The sequence below is a fragment of the Mytilus californianus genome, unplaced genomic scaffold (assembly GCF_021869535.1).
Source record: "Mytilus californianus isolate M0D057914Y unplaced genomic scaffold, xbMytCali1.0.p SCAF_2, whole genome shotgun sequence".
In the NCBI taxonomy this organism is placed as follows: Eukaryota; Metazoa; Mollusca; class Bivalvia; order Mytilida; family Mytilidae; genus Mytilus; species Mytilus californianus.
Genome location: NW_026262668.1, coordinates 790329 through 815558, shown reverse-complemented (window position 1 = coordinate 815558; position 25230 = coordinate 790329). Strand labels below are relative to the sequence as shown.

General features: G+C 31.8%; 1 protein-coding gene across 1 annotated transcript; it reads left to right on the top strand.

Annotated features, from left to right (window-relative positions):
• Positions 1 to 49: 49 nt before the first annotated feature.
• LOC127729039 (uncharacterized) lies at positions 50 to 24252 on the top strand. Its single transcript, XM_052236657.1, has 16 exons — positions 50 to 190; positions 2038 to 2228; positions 2821 to 2987; positions 7503 to 7610; positions 8281 to 8368; positions 9412 to 9579; positions 10578 to 11739; positions 12097 to 12180; positions 13666 to 14043; positions 15087 to 15172; positions 15985 to 16052; positions 17119 to 17243; positions 19496 to 19587; positions 20102 to 20176; positions 20901 to 20971; positions 23637 to 24252. Exons 1-16 carry the CDS (start codon positions 113 to 115, stop codon positions 23774 to 23776), a joined length of 3081 nt encoding a protein of 1026 aa, XP_052092617.1. The 5' UTR covers positions 50 to 112; the 3' UTR covers positions 23777 to 24252.
• The last annotated feature ends 978 nt before the right edge of the window (positions 24253 to 25230 follow it).

Genomic DNA, 25230 nt, shown 5'->3' with positions numbered 1-25230 from the left:
TATTAACCAATCAGAAGGATCAGTACATATTCAACTCGAAACTATTGTAAACAATATGGCTGCCTTCTACTAAATTTTCATAATGAATATGATAACGATAACAGGCAAATAAATGGATGACATAGCCAATCCGTACAGTAGTGATGAGTATGGGACTGAAACAGAGGAATCAAGAAAAGCTAATTCCACTGTAATTTTTTGGAAATTGTTGTTTTTCTTAGATCTAGATGTATACATAATTTTGGTTGTCATTTATATCTCCATATTTTAACAGGCCAGGAATAACCACCAATTGATGGATTATACCTCAATTGACGTATAATCCACCAATTGACATATATTGGTATAGACCAATTGACGTATAATGCAAGTTTTTTGTTTTAAAATGCCAGTGTGAGATAGGAGCATCATTTTGCAACTTACAACCTATTTTATGACCATTATTGAGTCCTCCGAAAGTTTCAGTTTTGTCAAAGCCTGCTGCATCTCTTGAGAATGCATGTGTACAACAATTCTTTTGTTGAAACATCTGTACTATTGACCATTATTGACAACATGATTGACTTTTAATAATGAAAATCAAGTATTAACAAAGAGCTCCATTCACCTGTGGAGTTGTACTCATAATCACATGACTGCAGACAGTATTGATGTCCATTGATCGGTGATTAGTGGTAAATTTGCCAATCAATAATTGACAAGATAACAATAGAAGAAACTGCAAATACATTTATTGATTAAATGCAATAGGTTATGTCACTATACTAAACTAGGAATGTTTGACATGTTTTCATACAATAATATGGTTTTACGAAAATAATGCTCCATTTTGGTTGAATAATTTGCTTTGAAAAACAAAGAATTATACGTCAATTGGTCTATACCATTATATGTCAATTGGTGGATTATACATCAATTGAGGTATAATCCACCAATTGGTGGTTATTCCTGACCTGTTTAATAATATGAGACAGCTGTTTTCAGCATGGCAAAATTATATTGTTATCTTTACTATAGTGCTTCTGCTGCTTTGTGCTAATTTTAGTTACTTAACTAAACTCTATGTGCTTTTTATGTGCAAACCATTTTATTTTTGCTTTTGTGATTTTATCTCATAAGACTGCATGCTTCGGTGTATGTTTAACTTTTAAGATGCTTTGAAGAACTTTGTGTTGCATGTTTATATATGAATATGAACTCTTGCTTTCTATGTTTAATTGATGTGTGCATGACTTGATATGTATGTTTTGTTTTATTGTTGCTTTGTCGGTTTTAAAAGCTCTTCAGAGCTTATGTTTGTACTTGTATTGCATATACCGACTTTCAATAAAGCTTTATGTCTTACCTGTGTAAGTCAGGACAAAGTCGTAATATGGCAGGTGTTACCTGTGAAAGAGGACAAAGTCTGTTAGCTTGCCCGGGAACAAAAAAATGAACACTGTGCCACATTACATTGTTTGTTTCAAGTTGCATACTGTTTTATGCTATTATTAAAAATAAAGAATTATTTCATTAAAAATATGATTATATTTACATGAAATCGAAGAAGATAGACTATTAAGCTTCTTTTTAATCTTTATTTACAAAAATCTCCATAAATTATCACTTCAGTTTTCCCTAAAACTCATTTTGCTTTTGTTTTCTGTCTTATAAAATCTTACATTTTGTATGTTGAATCAGCATTTAAGATTAAAAAAAAAGGAGATGTACTTGTAGTATAATGATTGCCTATGAACCTTATCACTATTTGGGAATATGCGACACAGTGTCACACTTGACCCGAGAATTTGCGACACTTGAACTATTGACGCCATACAACTATTACTTTTCCTTTGTTGCGTCAGACATTTTCTCTTGAGACATCAAATTTTACGGGAACTTCAATGATAATCAGTAATGGCAGACAAATAGCGATAAGGTGTATAGACATAGTAACTTTAATTCAAACTAAGAATTTCTGTCATTCCATTGTCTGTCTACATAAGTTGTGATAACTTTACAATAATAATTGTTATTCCAACATATTTACTTTTTTAGAAATGGCTGAAATCCTCAAATGTATCACTAAGCCATCTGCAGCAAGTCAAACCAGTGCCTGTGTATAACTTTGGACTGGCAAATAAAAAAGACCTAAAAGCTACAAACTTAACATCACAGAGAAGTAATAGCTTTACCAACCTAGTGGCAGAACCTGTAATACAGTCTGTTAGTTCTCAGAAAACTGCCTGGTAATATGTTTCTCATACTCTGAAAGTACCATCTTTCATGGACGTTTTTTTTTTTGGGGGGGGGGGGGGGGGGTGGTACTGCTTAAAACAAATCAAAGAAAGAGATTCTTAAGTAGCTGTTGTTGAATACATTAAACAAATGTAAAATGACAGATGACAAAATTTAATTATTTATTATTAGGATCGTAGATACCGATACTCTCTAAGAATTTTTTCAGGTATTAATTTCATACTCATAAAAATTATTTCCAGTTAATATATATGATATAATTAACACACAACCATTTCAGCACAGTGAATTTCAATCTATAAACATTATAATAGGTAAGCTTGATAGCTAACATATATGTATTTTATGACAAAGGAGGAAATTTTCATGGTCAAACTTGTATACCTGAAATACATGAAATATCTGATTTCATTTATGATATTTAAGAGTTTTTGAAGATCTGTAGATACAGCTAGCTTTGTTAAAATCTTAATTGAACTTTACATTTCAATTCGTTCACTTTTAGACATCTTTCAGCATGATGGTTAGAATTTTTCTTTTACCTGTTAAGTTGTTACAGGACATGGAAATCTTTATTTTCAGGGGAAGTAATGGATCTATACCTGAACTTCTTAAAGCCAACACAAAAGCATCCCAGAGGCCTTCAAGTGCTAAAATATCAGCTAGGAAACATCACCCTCCTATTGGTAAAAAACAACGCCCTCAAAGTGCTAAAGAAGAAGTTGTTCAACGTTCACCTGGCATAGCAGGTTGGTATATTTACTGTTTCTTTCATCTTTTTTTATACGACCGCAAAAAATTTTTGCAGTCGTATATTGGTATGACGTTGGCGTCGTCGTCTGTAAGTCGGTAAGACACATTGGTTTTTCGCACAATAAATTTAGTTTAAGGGAATGGATCTCTATGAAATTTAACCATTAGGTTAAATACCACAAAAGGAAGGTTGGGATTGATTTTGGGGGTTATGGTACCAACAGTTAAGGAATTAGGGGCCAAAAATAAGCATTTTTGTAACTTCCAGACAATTACTTGTGTTTAAGTGTATGGATCTCTCTGAAATTATACCACACGTTTCCATACCACAAAGGGATGGTTAGGATTGGCTTTGGGGGGTTATGGCTCAAACTGTTTAGGAATTAGGGGCAAAAAAGGGGGAGAAACAAGGGTTTCCTGGTTAATGGAAAATTTAAAAGCAGTGTAAGGGAGGTAATCCAAAAACAAAATAGTACAATGTTTTACAATGTTGGATTACCTCCCTTACACTGCTTTTAAATTATCCATTTAAGACTTTTATGATGTATTTAAATGGGTAATTATGGTTGCAAACTCAATTGGTAATTTGAATTGAGATTATGACCATATCTTGAGGGAATTTTTTTTTTTTGAAAAAAGGGGGGGGGGGGGGGGGGGGGGGGGTCGGAGTAAAAAAGAAATTGGGGGGGGGGGGGATTTTTCTCATTTCAGATTTCAGTAATTAAACAAAATTTCTTCACAAATTATTTTTTTGCAAAAAAAAGGTGGGGGGATTTTTAGGCAGTTAAGCTGCCTTATGCGAGCACCCTAGATTTGTGTTCTACCCAATAAATGCTGAAATACGTGCCATTGTTATTATCTAGCAGGCTATTATGTTATTTATAACTAATTGGACATTTTTTTAATACTTTTATTTCTGGAATACAAAAAATATGACCAGAAAAACCTTAAATGATCGTCGAACTACCCAAAACTTTTGAAGTTGCACATAGGAAGTAGTGCTCAATAGAAATCCGTACGTAGTTTATTATCCCCTGTGCTTTTGGCTACGATGTCAAAGAACAATTGTATGAAATATTTCATCGCCGAAAATCGGTAATTACAAGTCGTTTATATTTCCCAAATGGCAAAATGCGCAGGAATATTGTTCATGTACAACAAATCTCTATGATAGAGGAAATAAAGTTATATAAGTGGGCGGTAATTTTAACTTATCTTGCCAAATAAGGTTGTTGTTATTTGATGAATGAAACGAGGTCATGAAACAGATGCAGAAATCGAAGTTGATGGGATGTTTTAAGTAATGTGGACAACCTGTCCCCTAGACAAGTCGGACCGAATCTACTCAAACCATCTAAGAAGACAACTTTGACCGTTTGTCAGATTTACTTAGGGTTTCATAAAATATTAGACTCACATGTCTAGCGGAGCCATTAATCTTTTGTTTGTGCATTGGGGTCTATTTAGGGGTATTTGGAGGGGCCTGAAGAAGGGAGAGGTTTACTATAGAACCCTATTGGATTTTTATTTTTAAAATTTTCAAATGACTATTTCTCGAAAACAGTAAGTGATAGACACATGCAGTCTTCAGTAATGAGAACAGGACAATAAAAAAAATCAACCAAAATATAGGGTGAGTCCCTGGGGGTTATCCCAACCCCCTTCAATTTGAAAATGTACTTGTATCTTGCAAACCGTCGCGATCCCCTTCCCTAAACAATATATAGACTAGTATGGGACAATAAAAGAAATCAAATGAAAATAATTTGGGGGAGTCCCTGGTGTCGTCCCATCCCCTCCTGTTTGAGAACTTGGAAATAGTCGAGATCCCCACCCCTAAACCATATATATTCATGTATGGGACAATAAAACAAATCAAATGAAATAAAGGGGGAGTCCCTGAGGTCACCTCACCCCCTCCTGTTTGAGAACGTGCAAATGGTCGAGATCCCCACCCCTAAACCATATATATTCATGTATGGGACAATATAACAAATCAAATGAAATATATGGGGATTCCCTGGGGTCACCCCAACCCCTCCTGTTTGAGAACTTGTAAACAGTCAAGATACCCACCCCTAAACCATATATATTCATGTATGGGACAATATAACAAATCAAATGAAATATATGGGGAGTTCCTCGGATCACCCCACCCCCTCCTGTTTGAGAACTTGGAAATGGTCGAGATCCCCACCCCTAAACCATATGTATTCATGTATGGGACAATATAACAAATCAAATGAAATATAGGGGGAGTCCCTGGGGTCACCCCACCTCCTCCTGTTTGAGAACTTGTAAACAGTCCAGATACCCACACCTAAACCATATTTATTCCTGTTCATCATTTCAAAAAGATTTGAATGACATACAGGGTCAATCTCCTAGGTGTCACATGTGCATATCACTTTATTAGACCAAACCAAGATGAACTGGAATTTGTCCAATGTCAGGAGACCATGGGAATGACGAATTATGGGGGTTTTGTTTAGGAGACTTCCTAACGGCATCCTGTTACAATTATTTCTTGTTTTTTATAAAATTTTATTGATGCAAAAAGTGAGTCTAGGTTAATAGAATTTACTTTAATTATTTATTAAATTATTTCTGGGCCTATAATAATTTTCATTTATGGCTCATTTTTAAGAAAACATAAATCTTTCAAGCAGTGTAAAGCCCGAGAATGTTTGAACAACTGTTTTATTATCACCTGTCATTTTATTCCAAACTTGGTATGGAGTAACATCATGCACTTGGGGGGTGAAGATGGGGGTCATTTACATTGAGATATGAGTTGCTTTTGAAAACCTTGATGAAATATTAATTAATTTGCCTTAATAATCAATTCATTTAATGAACATAAATGTACAATATACCAATGTTTAATGTTTGTTCTTTCAAGTCTTTAAAAAAAATTGAAGCAACACTAGTACTGCCACAGTTTTCATAATTACGTTGCCTTGGTTTTTGGTTAACTGCCTACAGCGCTTACAGTGCTTTGATTTTTTTTTTTGGGGGGGGGGGGGGTCAATACCCAACAGCATAGTGTATTGCACAAAAGCAAAAAAAAAAATTGTTTAATTTATATTTATTTTTTTAGGGAGGGGGGGGGGGGGGGGGGGGGTCAATTCGCACAGGCACAGTGTATTGCACAAAAGCAAAAAATTGAATATAAATTCAAATCATATAACCAATTCTAAGTTCTTGGACTACAGTTATTCTGTGTCAGAAACCTATTATGTGTCAAATATTTAATTACAATCCAAATTCAGACCTGTATCAAGAGCAAATATTGTGTCCATTTTTGCCCTAACTGTTCAGGGTTAGACCTCTGCGGTCGTATCCAGCTGCGCCCGGCGAAGCAATTTATATTAGTTGATGCAGAAGTTTACCATTAATTATATGTAGTATAATTGTAAAAAAGACCACATTTTTACTGTTTATTCTTTGCCTTGGGCAATATAGGACCCTATTTTTATATGTTTTGTAAACTTATTCAATAGTAAAGTTTAATTTACAAAGTAGTATCTTTATAGAGGAGAATTGTATTGTATAAGAGTGATTTAATGTATTTAAATGTAGCTAACATTTTATTGTTATATGTCTGTTTATGTGATATGGTGCATGTATAATTAATTTGTCAAAAATTGTATATATATCTCCTATAAGCTGTGCTTGCTTTTGGAATAAAGTATTATTATGGGGCTTAATTGGTCCTTAAATTGAGTCTTTTTTCATACTATCCCTTTTCATTAATATATGTTCTTCAATTATTAAAATATTGCAATTTTGTTTTAAAATATACCGCCATACAATGATAGGTTAATTCAGTAAAATAGCAAAATTATGCAAAATGCCTCACAATAATGTTAAAAACAACTGTTGCTTAAATGATATTCACACAGGAAGTTTATTTTATTGCTGTATCTATTCACTGAACAAAAATTGTTTTAGACAATGTATATGCTTTATGTTAACTAAGCCAAACTGTTTCAGAAAATTGCTTATTTATGATAAAAAAAACAACTTATTATTTCCTTTATGATGTCATGTTGATATGTGTCAACCATGCATTACATACATTTTCTTGAAACTTTTTTCTGAAGTTTGAAATTTGATTTCTAATGGCAACATACAATTTTTAAAAAAATGTTATGAATTATTAATCCCCAATCAAAATGTATAGTTGTATCTTCTTGTTAAGCCTAGAAATATCTACCTAGGATTTCAATAAAAATCAATGTGTAACTATGACTTCTATTCCCAAATTATTATCTGTGTTAAAATTAATGGTTGCCCACCATTTACAAAAATGCCAAACAAAATAGATAGTGCTTGGATTTTAAAAAAGCTTGTATTTTATAAATTTATGAAAAAATGAAAACCCATGAATAGGAATTTTTTTTTGATGCATCATGATCAGTCTGTGCCTTAGTCAAAAATTTGCAAATGGGGCCCTTCATGACATTTAAATTTTCTAGTTTACTGAGTTTACCATAATTTTGTTCCAGTAAAAGGAGCCAAATTTGATCCAACAGGAAGACCTCCAAAAGCCTACTCAGCTACAACAGGATGGATTGGACCTCCTGCTGGCATGAAATTTTCAGACTCAAATCAAGGTAAACATACATGCAAAAGTCTCATATAAAAATAAGAATGTGTGGTATGGTTGCCAATGAGACAACTCTCCATCAGAGACCAAATGACATAGAAGTTAACAACTATAGGTCACCATACGGCCTTCAACAATGAGCAAAACCCATAATGCATATTCAGCTATAAAAGGCCCTGAAATGACAAATGTAAAATAATTCAAACAAGAAAACTAATTATGGTATATAGTAAAGGCACAAGAGAACCTTGGAACTTTTTATTAGATATCATAATACTTTTCTCAGTTTTATGCCTTTACAAACTGGTGTGCACAGGATGGACTAATCTTTGAGAACATTCATTTAATTATATTTAATTTGAACAAAATAAAAAGAAGTTACTGTAAATTCAGAAATTATTGCATGCATTTATTATTGCCATTTTTGAAGAATGAACAAAAATGTGAGTTTAATTATTGTGATGTTAGGAAAAGCTATACACAGATATGTACCAGATTTCAGAATGTGAGTTCTTATTATTACCAAACTAAGGAGTTGCATTATTCACATTAATAAAAACCTTGCAATAATTTCTTAATTTACAGTATTCAAAATTAGTCTTAATACAACTTGTTTATTTAATTGCATATGAAGAAGCTCATTTTAAAACATTAAAATAAATGACTTTTAATTGCAGATTTGTTGAAGTCTAATATAGCAAGGAAAACACCTCCACCACCAGCAGGGACACCTAGACTTCATATTGATATAGATTTACAAAGCAAGTTAGTATTTCTCTAAACAAAACAATTGGCTAAAAGTAGATAACACTCAAAAAACAAAATAAAGTATTATTGAAAGTTATTTTGCACAGAAGTTTGATGGAATTTATTTTTTCTTTGTAATTTCTCTTAAATCATTCATGACTTGTCCTTAGACAATGGTCTTCCTGAATATGCATGAAATAATTGCCATTAACAGTTACACACACATCATGAGACAGTGTGCAAAAATGACATGGTACACTCATGATATAAATTCAACCCCTTATATTTTACATTATAGATCCTTCTAAAATTATACAGCATTTGTATATAAAGTTGTTTTAGTTCTTAGTAAATCCATGCATTTGATGAGTACCCTTATATTTTGTCTTATTATACATTAATTGTAGTGCCAATATCATGTATGTGATTTACAACCACACAGGTCCCAACTCCATGAATAAATTTTGCTACAGTTTATAAATCTGCTATTGTTTCCTATAGTACAGTAATGTAAAGTGCTGGATTTCTCCTGAAACTATCATTACTGATTACTTTTATGAGAAAAGTAACATTTTGAAGTCAATAACATCTAGTTATCATGCTTACATGTGGTGTATTTATTTTTAACGAATTTCGCAGTAGGTGTATTTTCGCGAAAATAAATAAACATGGATGCAAATGCAGCTTACATGCATAATAAATACCATTTAATAAATATCACCATAATTTACAACTGCACATGTATGATTATTTTGTTTACCTTACATAATCATAATCGAACTGTGAAACTGTAAAAACATATTAAATAAATAAAGACTAAATAAATGAATATTTTGATATGCTAAGTCAGTTATTAATGTTTTGATATTTTCTAAAATACCCCGAAATTAAATACACAGGAATTCATGGTCAATACCAAATTCGTGGAAATAAGTACTAGAGAAAAAAGGTACATATATATATACAAAGTATGATATTAAAGAAAATTTCTTGTGTTGTTGGGAGAAGTCTCTTTTAAGTATTTATTTATATTACATAATGTATCATTATTTGATTAACAGTACAAATGAAGATGCTGTTAATTCTCCAAGACTTCGGTACACCCATGCTGAGTCTCCTAGGACTCCTACACCCCCACATGTACCTCCAGCACCAATACATCTAATGTTGCCAACAATGTATGATGAGGAAGAAGAAGATGAAGATGAGGATGAGCTTGACACAGAGAGGTACAAATTTGATAGCAAATACAGAGTTTTTGGGGAGAAAATTGCACTCTAATTATCTATAGCCATTGACTGGTTAGCAATTTTTGTTTTAATTGCTATCAATTTTTAGCTCACCTAGACTGAAGGGCTATGTGAGCTATTGGTATCTGTTGTTCAGGTTAACTTTTTCAAAAATCTTCTCCTTTGAAAGCATTGAACTGATTTAAACCAAACTTTGTAACTATTCCTATAGTTAATAGAACTTACCCAAGATTTTGATTCAGCAACAAACATGACTGACAATGCTTAAAATAGAACAATTGGATGAATATGTCAAAATTATCAGGTCAGGATCTTTCTTAAACATTTCAGAAGAATTGGACAACACATTTTGGCGTAATTTTAGCAAATTATTTCAAAAACTGTAGGCTCCAATACATTAGCTGAAAAAGATAGAATACAGAAATGGTCAACTGAACAGAATCGATTTACCATAAAAATTTCAGAAAAAGTCTATATAAGAGCAAGAGGAAAAGTGTTAAATTTTGAAAAAAAGATCAGTGAATCTATGTCTACCAAAGACTTCCTTGGGATAAAATTGTCCCATTATTTGATGAAGAGTCATCACCCTTGAAAGATGTTTACTAACGATTTGTAATTTACAAATGCTGTGAAATGAGAGAGAAGACCATTCACAGGTGCCTAAAACTGTGTCAGGAGTGCAATTCTGACTCATAAGGACCTCTTAGTCAAACTGTCTTTTTGTGAAATATTATGGTTAATGAAGTTAGTATCTAATTGATAAGAGGCATCTGACTTCGAAACAAGTAGATCGATAAGAAAAATTATAATTTATTAAGTATTAAATGTTGTTAGTAAAATCAAGTATAAAATCTGGTAAAATTGGTACCAATGAAATAAACCATATCCAGAATATTTTCAGAATGTTTTTATGTTTTGCAGTTTTTTAGAATGTAATTATGTTTTGCAGTTTTTTAGAATGTATTTATGTTTTGCAGGTTATTAACAATGGCAGAAGAGCACATACATGCTGATAAGAAATCCGAATCTATCAATGACTTCATAGAGAAAGTGTCGTCTGCTAACCATTGTGTAAATGACTTGCCTGGATATACATATACCCATGTAAATAGTCCAACTTCAAAGGAAAGCAAACTAGAGATTCATACTTACGGTGATAGTGAGGTGGTCTCATGGGAAAAGGAGGATGTCAATGATTCATATGATTTTTCTGGATCTGAATACTCTGGACAAATTACCAATACCCCACGAAGTGAGATTGACTCATATCAACCCCATCCTTTAGAGAAAGTCTCAGTAAAATTCAGTGAAGATAGAAATGTTACAATTGACATTACTCCTAGAAATGCTGGTCATAAGGTATCAGAATTAAGTAGAAAGAAACCAGAGAAAATCCTTGAATCTGAAGAGCTTCAATCAGTTTTGTCTGTTTCAAGTGCTAATACACAGGAAGCTCCTGTGAGTTCACACAATAAGACAGTTTCATTAACTGAAATGAAACATGAAACAAAAACAGCAAGAACTTTGACTAACAATAAAAGCTACACAAGATCAGAGAAACCTAAAAATGAAAATCTGGAATTTAACTTCAACTCTCATGATAATAAAAGGTGTGAAAAAAGTTTCAGCAATAGACCAGCATCAGCATCAACTAATAGACCAACTACGCCTTTAAGTTCTGTCACTGTTGCCTACTGTGATTTGGACAATGCCAAAAAGCGAAAGCGATACCGTGGACTGAAGAGTGAGAAAGATGTTGTTACTTTAGTTCAGCAGATGCAAGTTTCAGACAGTGATGAGGAAAAGCCGCAGGAAGTTATAACACCAGACAAATTAGAACCTTGGATGAAAACCAAAACCACATCACAACCTTCAAAAAATTATTACGAGCTTTCACGTCAAGTAAATCAGGCAAATTCTAAAGCACAGAAAAAGGAGAAACTTGACTCTCAGCTGGTTACTGGAGCTCCTCTTGTCAAAACAATCAAAACAATAGAACTTGATGAATCTGGCAATGATTTGAAAGAAACAAAGATTCAAAGTTTTATTGACCAACAAACAAATGAACTATATGAAAAAGATAGGCAGCTAAGGGAAGCAACTAGAGTAAGGTCAAAACCTAGACCTGTTAGTGAAATGGTATGTTTTATAGTATTTGTTGTGTATGCAAAGTAAATGACCATCGGTGCTATTGTTGGTTTCCAAACAAATATACAAGAAAAACTGTGTGCATATGAAAAAAACAAATTACAAAACAAAAAGTAGTTCAATATACATGTTGATTTTACTTGACTTGTAAGACTGAAGTTGTAAGAATGTTTATATGTTAAATTTTGGATTTATTGTAGAAAATGAAAATTATATGTTAGAAATAATTAAGTCCTACATGTATGCATTGAATATAAACTTTAGTTAAATCATCATTTATTTGAATTGTATAACTTCATTACCCTCTTCAGTTAATTTTGTTTGTTACGTAAATTGTTTTAATTGTAGATCAACAGAAACCGTAGTGTTAAAAAGGAAAGTGAAGTCCTTAAAAATGGACACAGCACAAAACCAGATGAAAATCATAAAAAGGTATGGCCAGGTATCATATAAGAAACATGGGGAATGTGGTAAGATCTTTTATTTGGGATAAAATATGTAAACATATAAACTCAAGTTAAAAGGAAACCACTCAAAGTTTCTTGAAATTCACGGAGTCACTTTTTAAATGTTTATTCAACTGTAGAGACATTAAAGAATTAAAAGGTATAAACAATAAACAGTTCAGTCATGTCAGTGTAACTATTGAAAACACTTGTACTATGCAAATATTGGAAAATTCAAATTTTAGTTGAAAGGATTTAAACAACACCTTTATCAATCTATCAATACAAGTGTAGCAGTGATTTGTATTTTGAAGTCATCTACCACCAATTGCATGTCTGCTTCTACTTAATACAGTTTAAGAATAAAAAGAGATAATTAAATGAGTATTTTACCACATGTTTATTTTTCACCCTTTTTATAAAAAAGTCAAATAAAGAAGCTATAAATCATTATAACTTGAAGAATGCTGTTTTCGTAGGCAACATTAATGACCTAGGCTCATGACGTCATACATTCTCTTTATACACAACTGAGGAAAACCAATATCACTTGAGTATTGAGTTATGAAAATTATTATAAAAAAGACCAAAGCAAAATTTTTGAAAAAAGCAATAGGATTCAACTCCCTTGACCCAAACCATTCAGGAATTAGGGACCAAAAAGGGTCTAAAACAAGCATTTTTTTAATTTTCAGGCAATGACTTGTGTTTAAGAGTAATGATTTTTCTCAAAGAAATTGTCAATTTTCCAAAGAAAAATTGGGGGTCACAATTTATTTTGCTAATTCTTTGTATATAGTCTGAAAACAGATTTACTAAGTATTGTGCAACAGCACAGTGTATTGCACAAAAGCAAGAAATCTTCAATTAAGGAATGACTGTAATATTTTTTCTGTCTATGAAGAAATAACATAAAAAGTACCAGCGGGTTATTTAAAAGTGTGCACCACATTTTTTATGTTATTTTGAATAGACAGAAAAAATATCTAAAGTCATTTCTTATAATTTAATTCTAAAAAAGAGTAAATCATGATAAAAACGTTGATGATGTCGCGGTCACATGACAAAATTATGTCTATGAGCTGATAGTCAAAACACTTTCAGCCAATCAGAAGACATGTTACATCCAAAATTAAATTATCTGAATATTAATTCAAATCATATAACCAATTTCAAGTTCTTTGACTACATTTATTCTGTGTCAGAAACCTATAATGTGTCAAATACTTAATTACAATCCATATTCAGACCTATATCAAACTTGAATATTGTGTCCATTTTTGCCCCAACTGTTCAGGGTTGGACCTCTGTGGTTGTATCCAGCTGCGCTAGGCAAAGCAGTTTATTGTTTTTATATATGAGTAGAAATTAGTCTCTGGAATATTAAAATGATAATCATATTTTCTTAAATTCAAATAATTAGTATTTCTAGCCTTTTATGTTATGATGAGCATTTACTTCCTGTTTCAAGGTTCAAAGACCATTTTCTGCACCTTCATGGCGAAAACCAACCTCAGCATTTAAAGAGAAAAAGCAAACACATGTAACTGAAACAAGAAACCAGACAGTTTCTACAGATGTAAATGACAATATTAAACAAAATGGAAAATCTATGAAAACAATAGAAAGTATTGATGAAGATCATATGGCTTCCGAAACAGACGAGGAGGACAAAATGTCTGACTTTAGTTTTGGACACGAATCAGGAAGTGAAAATGAAGCAGACTTGAAAACCTCAAAAGATTTAGAAATTGAAAAAATAATTGAAAGACATTTAGGTAAACCTTCACAAACTGTGAATTTGTCCCAACCAGAGAGCTTGCCGCCAAAATTAAAATCAAATAAGAAGGTAAGTGTTTTATTAGGGAGCTACCATTTGATTTTTATGGGGGGCTATGATGAAAAATTTTGTCCTGCATTTTTTTGTTCTGTCCTGCCTTTTTATTTTTCACTCTATTCGGTTCTGCCTTTTTTTATTAGTTTATCCTGACTTTTTTTACATATATTGTCATACTGCCATTTTTTTTTTGCAAAGTTGCTCATCCTGCCTTTTTTTTAACTCAAAACTCCTGTCCTGCCTTTTTTTTCCAATTTCATCCTAGCCCCCCATAAAAATCAAATGGTAGCTCCCTTACCAAAGTGCATTTTTCTTTGTTCCTTGCTTACTGTACATGTACATTCAGAAATTAATGCATGGATTTATTATTGTGAATCACTGATTACTGGTAAAAATGTGATAAATTCTTATTAATGTGATTGCAAAATTTTGTGAAGGAAAGTCACTACTGAAATTATGAGTGTGAGTTTTTATTAATGCGAACCCTATACTGTCTCATTTTTTGCATTAATAAAAACATTGCAATAATTTCTAAATTTACAGTACCTCATGTTGTATCTAAATACTGTAGTTTTGAATGTTTGTTTTAATAATTTTAATGCTAGTCTGCTTTATTGATAGAGAAAACTGTATTGTTTGGATTTTACTCTATAAAGTTACGCATCTATATAGCTATAGCAAATAAAAAATTAAACTCTACCACATACTGGTAGATGAAGTGTACTTCTAAGTTTTGCATATGACCAGGATAAGCTATACTAACATCTTTGATAGACTAAATTAATATTATTTGTATATGAAGATCAGCATTTTAAATACTCAGCCATATCCAAACACTTTTATCTTTCTTATCAAGTATGTAAAAGAGGAAATTTGCAATATACTTTTAAAAGCATATAGGTCACTGTGTCACTGTACGAACTTTTTTTTCTCTTGTGGATGATAAATATGACACATCATATTACTCTTACTGTATGAGGACAAATCACTTTGGAGTATATATATATGTTATATCAGATTTGATATTGTACTTAAAAAATTTTGTTTTATTGTAGCATCCTAAATCTTCATCAGAAAAAGCAAGTCTGCAGAAGAGATCAACTGCTCATTCACATGGTCACTGTAACTGTCCGAAAGACAGGTAAAATTGGATTGTGCATGGGTTTTGCTATTGTCGTTTAAAAGTACAGTAAGATGATCTCAAACATAAATAAAAGGAAATTATTTAGAACAATAGATAAGTTTTCTTACTAAATGTGTATGTACCAAAATTGTTTCTGTCATTTCAAAAGAAAGCATTTTATTTCAAGTCTATTTTATACCCTCGCCACTAGTAAAAGGGGGCATTAATGTTTACCCTTGTCCATCAGCTTGTCTGTCTTTATGAACATCCCGAAATTGTTTTCCATTCTCTAACTTTAGTTTGCCTCAACCAGATGTTCTGATACACAAGTTATACACAATGCTTATTACCACCAAACACATATCAAGTTCAAATTTGGGTCCATGACTCTTACCGTTCTCAAGTTATGTCCATTCATAAATGGAAAAAAATGCTGAATTTGCTGTTTCTGCACTCTTGCTTTACTTTTCCTCATCCAAATGGTATGAAACTTATAAACAATGCTTATTACTACCAAACACAGTTGGAATTTGGGTGGTGTCACTTACACACCATTCTAGAGTTATGTCCTTTTAAAAATGGAAAAATTGCTGAATTAAACGTCAATTGGTTTGAATTAGTACATTGACTCAAGCAGGGGCATCTTTTATTTTATAGACCAATTCCCTAATTGTTATCTTTTGTTTTGATTTATTAAATATTAATCAAAAGATGAAAAGAGTTTTTGGTTTAAAGAAAATAATGGTGTTTGTGTTGAAATATACTTCTATTTTAATCTGCAAAATTTACTATTTATATATAAATATGTATATGTTCATATATGTTTGCAGTAAAGAAGACAGTAAGAAAGTGAGCACACAAACAGTACAGCTACCTAACAATGATAAACTGTCAAATAGTAAGTAATGCTCAAGGTTAAGAAGTGAAGCCAGTATTGTATCACAAATAATTTTGCTTTCTATTGAATTTTACAATATAAATAAAAGGAGATGTATTGAAGTACATCAATGTGATAGCTACCCCATAATACATGAACAGCTTCAAAATATATCTTCAGATCAACAGATAGTCTTCATATATTTATACATGTGTCTATACCATATGTCATGCTCTAAAGGTGTACCATATGTTTTGCTCTAAATGTGTACCATATGACGTGCTCTAAATTTTTATCATATGTCATGCTCTGAATGTATATGAGATGTCATGCTCTGAATGTGTACCATATGACGTGCTCTAAATGTACCATATGTCATGCTCTTAATATAGATCATATGTCATGCTTCAAATGTATATCATAAGTCATGTTCTGAATGTGTATCATATGTCATGATTTAAATGTATATCATATGTCATGCGCTAAATGTGTATCATATGTCATGATTTAAATGTATATCATATGTCATGCTCTGAATGTGGATCACATGTCATGTTCTGAATGTGTATCAAATGTCATGCTCTCAATGTGTATCATGTCTTGCTCTAAATGTATATCACATGTCAAGCTCCAAATTTGTATCATATGTCATGCTCTAAACTGTATTGTTTGTCATGCTTTAATTAAGTATTATATGTCATGCTCTAATTGTGTACCATATGTCATTTGATAAATCCCAGTGAATCTAAACATAAAGTTAAATGAATCTAATAAACAGAGACAATAATGATCTGCCATCAACACTAAATTCTTCAAAGGACAAAAAAAAACCAATAAGATATGAACAATTTTAACCACTGACAAGGCTCTTGACTTGGACCAGGCTTATTAACAGTTTCATTGGTAGAGGAAACTTAGAAACCACGATTAAACAATCAATCTTTGATGATTATATGTATTATGTATATAATTATGCAATTGATCTAAACAAGTAGATCACATTGACCACTTGACCATCAAGGCCCATCATTGTGGTGACAGTATAAATGGTATATAAATGTCTTTATTTACTTTCCTTTTTGTCCAGAGATATATGGTGCCTTTGCTAGAGGGAGGTCAGCACCACCTTTACGGACAGCCAGTAAATCCAAACTTGCAGAACGACCAAGAACCGGTAAACCTGTATACATAACCTCCAAGAATCCTAATGATGTAAGAATTTATACACAAACCATCTTAGCACTATGATTTAAATGAAATTTTATTTGTTAACCAGGAGTGTCTTTTCTAAAATACTTTAAATTTGAAAATATATTCTAATAATGTGTGTTGCTTCAAATTGTTTCTTTAACTGAGCATTAGTTTACATAATTATTTGTTCTTATTTTATGTATTTTTAAATTACATATTGAATATTTATGAGCATATTTGGTACCAACATGATTTATAACAAACCTTTCTTAAATTGTTTGTTTATATATTTAGAAATTATTGAGAAACTAAGGTTTCAATTCCCTCAAGTAAAAGTTGATTCTTAGATGAATTTGGCTATTATCTTAAGGTCCTTTTTGGTCAATTGGCTTATCAATTGTTTTAGTTCTTATACATCTTTGGCTTTCAAATATTCGGCTTTGAGCTTCCTGATGAAGGTAAATCCAGAAAAGCGCTTTGGTCACATGAAATTTATAAAGTGTTTTTTATGCTACTTTTGTTGTTTAACTGTTTTACTACATTTTAAATTTATAAAATTGATTAGTCACCTTTCTAATGTAGTCTAAACAAATATCATTGCAGATGTTCAGCAAATTACATAAGGGATGTTCTTTACAATATTATTAGTATCTAGAATGGACTTTCGCCAAAATGCAACAAACCAAAGATACAATTTACAATCAAGTTTACAGAGTCTTTCCTTTAAATACAATATTAATCATATTAACAATGTGGTTTGATCATGCCAATTTTACATTTTCAAAGTAGAGGAACTGTGTAGGCAACAATTTTCAAGAGGTATAAGCTATGATTAGATAAAAAATTTAAGTGTGATTTTTTTTTTCCAATGTTAATAAAAGCAGAATATTGAAACAATAATTTGTTATAAGCAGCCAGTTGGGTTCAATTTTGTAATAATAAGCTCAAAAACATCTCTGATATATTATTATCTTGCAAGACAATAATTTGACCTCATTTTGGTCTCTTTGCAAACAACCTTTAATTTGATCTTTATTTGGAGACAGATGTGCATGTGGTAAGGAAGTACAATTATAAAAAAGAATAGAATATCAAATTAAAAAGTGAAACAAGGGAGCCACGTGGAAGAACCGTTTTGTTGACTGATTCAGTCCACAAAAATTCATTCTTATACAGGTACAACAATGATTTACATAGTTTTGTAATCAATATGAAATTAAACAGGAAATGATTATACAAATGTATCAGGTCACATGACTATCTGCAGTCTTCAGAGGTTATCTCCATTGTTAATTTGATGGTGTCTAGTCCTAAAATACACACAAAATGTTGATACTTTATTATGATTTCATGCAATTTTTATCTTGCCCGTGATGGAGGTATGCTGTTTCCAGCAGCGGCGGCAGCATCAGCAATGTAATAGTTTGTGATTAGGTCTAGTTTATGGTGAACCACTAGTGGTAGGTCAATGATACTTGGTATGCAGTTATATAAGCATTAGCACATCTCATTTCCATGGAGAATATTTGGTCCTTACCCCTCAGTCATGGTCTATTGACTTTGGAACTTTTGCTTAGTTTACATGTATTAGTTTGTGATCAGATCAGTTTAAGATGAACCACTAATGTTAAGTCAATGATACTTGGTATGCAAATATACTGGCATTTGAAAATCTCATTTCCATGGAGATTACATAGCCCCACCCCCTCATCATGGTTCATTGACTTTGAAACTTTTACATAGTTAACAAGTCAATGTTTGTGTTTAGGTATGTTTAAAGGGAACGACTTATGATAAGTCATTGGTATTTGGTGTGTTGTTGTATTAGCATTGGCACATCTCATTTCCGGGGAGATTGTTTAGTCCTGTACTTTCAGTCATGGTTCATTGACTTAGGATATTTACATAACTTACATGTTAAAGTATTGCTATTTGAATTTCAAAATTTGCATTATCAAAATAACAAAAAGGCGAGACATATCTCTGTGTTAACAATTTATTTTGTTTCCTATGGAACTGTTGTAATTCTTTTATAAATAAAATTACAGATTTTGGGTCAGTTTGGTGGTTATGAATTTGCCAGCTAATGATTTTCTCGCTATGTTGAAGACCCATTGGTGGCCTTTGGCTGTTTTCTGCTCTTTGGTTGGGTTGTTGTCTCTTTGATGCATTCCCTGTTTCCACTTCAATTTTACTCTTTACATGTTTCAGTCTGTCAGTGAATTTTTTAATGAAAAAATTGTGCTTGTCATATTTTGCATTGATGGTTGCAGGATTTTGATACTGAAGAAAATCTTGAATGCCAGCAACTTCAGGCCAAATTGGCTGCCAAGGGTGTAAATGTGGCAGCTGAAACATTAGAAAGGTTAGTAACTGGAGTGTAAAGTGAAACTTCCGTCCTATTAAAAGAAAATAGAAAGAAATCCTGGAACACTTCAGACATATATTAATTGTGAAGTTTAAATTTCTTTTGAGGAGATGAATTGTAAAGAGCAGTTTTGCACTGCCATCTTTGATTTCAGTTTTCCCCTAGTATTTCATTTCATCTCCCACTCCTAGAATGACTATAAAAAATTTACTTTGTTATTTCGTCTGTTTGTCCAACAAATATTTCTGTCACCGTTTCCTTACGTACTAATGAACAGAATTACTTCATATTTGGTCAGCAACTAGAAATAATACTATCAAAATAGAAAATGGGACTTTTTTTTTAAGCATATGAAGTTGAAATTTTTGCAATAATAAAAACATCGTAAAAATTTCTGAATTTACAGTAATTGTTAGAACTATTTTTGGTTTAAGATATTTGAAATGTCAAATCCTGTGGAAAATATTTCAGAATAAATTAACATGTCAACTTTTTTTTTTGGTATTTTCAGGGCATTATATCCTCCATCTGGGAGGACATGTCATTATGAAGTGAATGCAACACTACCAAAGAATACTTCATCAAAGTAAGTTTTGACATTAACTCCTCCCATTTTTGTTACAAGCCAAATGCATTCATGATTTATGACAGTATTGCTTTTTGATGATTGAAAACTTGTGGATTTTGTGATTTATTAAAATATAAACAAAATTAACACCCACCCCTACCCTTGGTATAACATTAAAAAAATCTAATAAAGTTGGTAGACCAAGTAAAGGGAGGTTACTCTTTAATCAGTAATGCATTTGTAATAGTCAGTTTCAGCATGCATTTTTGAGTATTCATGGGAAACAGAATTAAAATAAGCTGGGTTACTAAGAAGCTTACAATATATATATGAAAATGGGTGACACGAACGTACTAGTGATTTTTAAGAGTTTAGTCCCTAAACATAGGTCTCCTGCTAAACAGAAAACTTCTATACAAACAGATTGATTGATTGATTGTTTTGGGTGTTAACACCTCATTGACTACATAGTGACGGTCAGTATTTGATGGTGGAGGAAGCTGGAGTGCCCAGAGAGAGCCGACGATCTTAGACAGGAAAACTGACAATCCTAGTTATTAATGACCCGCTAGTGATTCAGTAGATGAACTAATTAGACCACTTTGCCAAAGAGGCTCCCTCTATACAAATAATGAAGACTAGTGGTTATAGATAAGAAAAATCACATTATTTCAACTCATACTTTAAAAAATCAAAAACATTATTTCGTGCAGTGTTTCTAAAATTATCAATATATTTTCAGCTTACTGAGTCATCCTAAAGAATGGTTACCTATAGAATACAGACAACTGAGACTCGCTGAAAAGGCTCTAAGTAAGTTTAAAGCACGGAACATGTATGCTTCTTTCTTTTCTTAGGCCTACATAAAACATGCAGACATCATAAAGTTTTCATTGTCATCTTGATGTTCGCAGTAATTAGACAGAGGCGGATCTAGGGCAGTCAGTGGCCCCCCTTATGAAAATTTCTGGATCCGCCACTGTTAGATACTAGTTATTAAAGATTGGAAGAGTTTGTTTTATGATATCTGAATTGCGTTTTAACATATCTTTCCATGATTTAACACAATGTTTGACTTTTTTGAATTTACAAATTTTGAGGTATGTGGTTTTAGATATTTTGGCATGCTAGTTTTTTTTTTTTTTTTAATTGAACAGTTTAGAACATACATGTAGGTCATGATGACTCAAGACAAACTACCTTTCAAGGTTTAAATCTATTTTTCTCAATTTGTGTGCCTTTCATCATTTAAAAAAATAATAAATTTGAAAATCTGTATCATATTTTGTGATTCCTGATATCCTTTTTACATATTATTCATCAATAAGATGTTGAATCTATACTTAAATTCAATTTTTAGCTGAAAATAACCTTAAGTAGAAGACAGGCATATCATGCACATATGGTGCAGCTGTTAAATGTAGTTATGGATTAGATTAAGATATTGAGCATTTAGCAGATTTTGGTTAAAATCTAAATTATGGCAGGGGTTTAAAGTCAGTGAAATATGTAGAGTATAAACCAAGTTATCCCTTTCTATTCTACTTCGTCCTGATTTATTTTCCTGATTTTTTATGCCCCAGCCGTGGAGTAGGGGGCATTAAGGTTTACCCTTGTCCATCAGTATGTATGTCCCAAAATTGGTTTCTGTTCTCTAACTTTTATATGTTCTGGAGTTATGCCCCTTCCTAAATGGGAAAAATGCTGATTTTTTCATTTCCGTTCTCTAACTTTAGTTTGCCTCATTCAAATGTTATGAAACTTATACACAATGCTTATCACCACAAAACACAGATCAATTTATATGCAAGCAGGGGCATCATCTGTGTCCCATGGACATATTCTCCATTTATTATTAACTTTGTTGATGTGTTTATCTTATAGAAGATGATAGTTTGACATATTGGTAACCATTTATATTCTTTTTTTCTACTCACAAGTAACAGTAGTTTTATTGCTGTTTTGAAATGTTTTGACTTTGATTATATTTTTTTGGAATTAAAATTTGAAAATTGAATGGTTTATCAGATTTTGATCATCAGTCTGACAGTACATACAGTACACACAATAGCGCGCACATGTAAACTTTCTCGTGTCTCGTTTTTGTCGAGCCTTCGACTTTTGTCGAAAAAGCGAGACATAGCGATCCTACATTCCGTCGGCGTCGTCGTCGTCGTCGTCGTCGTTGTCGTCGGCGGCGTCCACAAATATTCACTCTGTGGTTAAAGTTTTTGAAATTTTAATAACTTTCTTAAACTATCCTGGATTTCTACCAAACTTGGACAGAAGCTTGTTTATGATCATAAGATAGTATCCAGAAGTAAATTTTGTAAAAAAAAAATTCCATTTTTTCCGTATTTTACTTATAAATGGACTTAGTTTTTCTGCCAGGAAACATTACATTCACTCTATGGTTAAAGTTTTTGAAATTTTAATAACTTTCTTAAACTATCCTGGATTTCTACCAAACTTGGAAAGAACCTTGTTTATGATCATAAGATAGTATCCAGAAGTAAATTTTGTAAAAAAAAAAATTCCATTTTTTCCGTATTTTACTTATAAATGGACTTAGTTTTTCTGCCAGAAAACATTACATTCACTCTGTGGTTAAAGTTTTTGAAATTTTAATAACTTTCTTAAACTATCCTGGATTTCTACCAAACTTGGAAAGAACCTTGTTTATGATCATAAGATAGTATCCAGAAGTAAATTTTGTAAAAAAAAAATTCCATTTTTTCCGTATTTTACTTATAAATGGACTTAGTTTCTCTGCCAGTTAACATTACATTCACTCTGTGGTTAAAGTTTTTAAAATTTTAACAACTTTCTTAAACTATCCTGGATTTGTACCAAACTTGGACAGAAGCTTGTTTATGATTAAAAGCTAGTATCTAGAAGGAAATTTTGTAAAAATTTTGTTCCATTTTTTCCGTGTTTTACTTATAAATGGACTTAGTTTTTTTTCCAGTTAACATTACATACAGTCTGCAGTTTAAGTTTTTAAAACATTTATTAGATTCATAATCTATCCTGGATTTTTACCAAACTTGGACAGAAGCTACTTACAATCAAAAGATAGTATAGAGAGGAATATTTTTATTAATTTTTTTCCTCATTTTTGTTGAGCCTGTGATTAACAGCAAAAGTAGGCGAGACACTGGGTTCCGCGGAACCCTTACGAATTTTTTATATAGATTAGACCGTTGGTTTTCCCGTTTGAATGGTTTTACACTAGTAATTTTTGGGGCCCTTTAGAGCTTGCTGTTCGGTGTGAGCCAAGGCTCCGTGTTGTTGACCGTACTTTGACCTAGAATGGTTTACTTTTATAAATTTTGACTTGTATGGAGAGTTGTCTCATTGGCACTCATACCACATCTTCTTATATCTATATACCAAGGAAATTAGTTTGATAGAATTTTAACAATATCATATGAAGATATCATACCCTGTAACTAACACTTGAGATTACCGATTGTAGACAGAGCAAATGAAATAATGTATAAACAGAGAGTGGCAGAGGACAGAAAGGCTAGGCTAGGAGAACTTGCCAAGAAAAAAATCAAGGGGAAGAAAAAAGGGAAGACTAAAGGAAAGAAGGCAGACGACAGTAAAACATAACAGTGGAACAAATAGAGGGAAGACCAAAGGAAAGAAGGCAGACGACAGTAAAACATAACAGTGGGCACATAAAGGAAAGTTTGCTTTGTTGCACTCCGTTGCACTATCAGGGGAAATGAATGCCCACAGAAATTAGATAGATAGAAATCAAAGATGTGACATCATGGCTTTTATTAGTTTTTTAGTATGGCAGTCTTGTAAATTTATCTTTTAAGTATGGAATTATGTACATGTATTATGCTTCATATTTTGGAATTCAAATCAAAGACAGAAATCAAAAAAATTATTCATTAAACTAAAAAGACAGTGCTTTAGTTTTTAATAGATGGTGAGAGTTTATTATATCCTTTTTACTAAATAGACAGGTCAGGGTTTAAATATGCAATTAGTTCATTCACTTCATTTGATACCATGCCTTGATTATATTTTAACATTAAACTCTTTCTTTTCATTTTATACTTACCATTCAGTTTTTTTTTGTTGTTTTTTTTTTTTTTTGGGGGGGGGGTGCTTTTTTTTAAAATGATTTACTGAGTTTTTATTAGGGCTGAAAAGTACAATTTAAATATTTTTTTAATCATACCTGGACTGTATGTCCACTCAAATTTAAAAATGAATATTTTCCATAAAAGTTTTCTTACTGGATTGAAATTATTATTCATGCATAATATATTGAAAATTTTATATAAGCAACTGTTTTGACCTAAAAATATCTTCAAATGTCATTAACATTATTTGCTTACCTTGCCAAAGAGGTAGATTGTGTAGTTTACAGATAACTCATAATTTTTGTTCTAGTTGCACCCTTCTATTATGAGGTAAACAGTTTAAGGAAAATCAGTGTTCAGTTATTTTTTTTCTGTCTGCTTAGATGATTTAAAAAAATAAAGAATATTGTAAGTAATTGTGTAATTGAAAGTTCCAGATCCTATATAAGTATCAAAAAATTTTGAACCTATTACAATTTAGGCTTGATATGGAAAACCCCTGCCTAACATTTTAATGCTGATTCGAAGGGTGTTTTCTTGTATTTACATACTTTTTACATTTAATTTTGCTGTTTAAATGATTGCTGACTAAACATTAATGCCATCGTTGATTTAAAGATGTTTTATATTTTGATTTTACAAGGATTATTTAGTGTCATGCACTTAAAACTACAGATTTTTAAATTGTATATCCGTCCATCATAAGTTCAGTATTATTTGCACATAAAGTTTGTAAAAAATGTATGTGTAACAGCAAAATAAGATATATCTTTCTGTGTAAGTTTTTCTTAATTATAGAAAAAGATTCCGTTTTGTATTTCAATATATATATTTACTGCTGTTGAATTTTGATAGCTTGTTGATTATATACTTGTTGATCACTAGATTCTTTGTATACTGTAAATCGGGAAATTTTTGCAACAGTTTTATTTTTGCTATTTTCACGATAAGAGTGGAAAAGCAAAA

What these genes read in the sequence shown, in the direction of transcription:
- LOC127729039 (XM_052236657.1), top strand. Translation starts at nt 113, where the DNA reads ATGGATGACATAGCCAATCCGTACAGTAGTGATGAGTATGGGACTGAA. An exon ending in ATTTTCAGACTCAAATCAAG is followed by an intron (nt 7,611 to 8,280) that starts GTAAACATACAT and finishes TTTTAATTGCAG; the next exon opens with ATTTGTTGAAGTCTAATATA. An exon ending in CTAGACCTGTTAGTGAAATG is followed by an intron (nt 11,740 to 12,096) that starts GTATGTTTTATA and finishes TTTTAATTGTAG; the next exon opens with ATCAACAGAAACCGTAGTGT.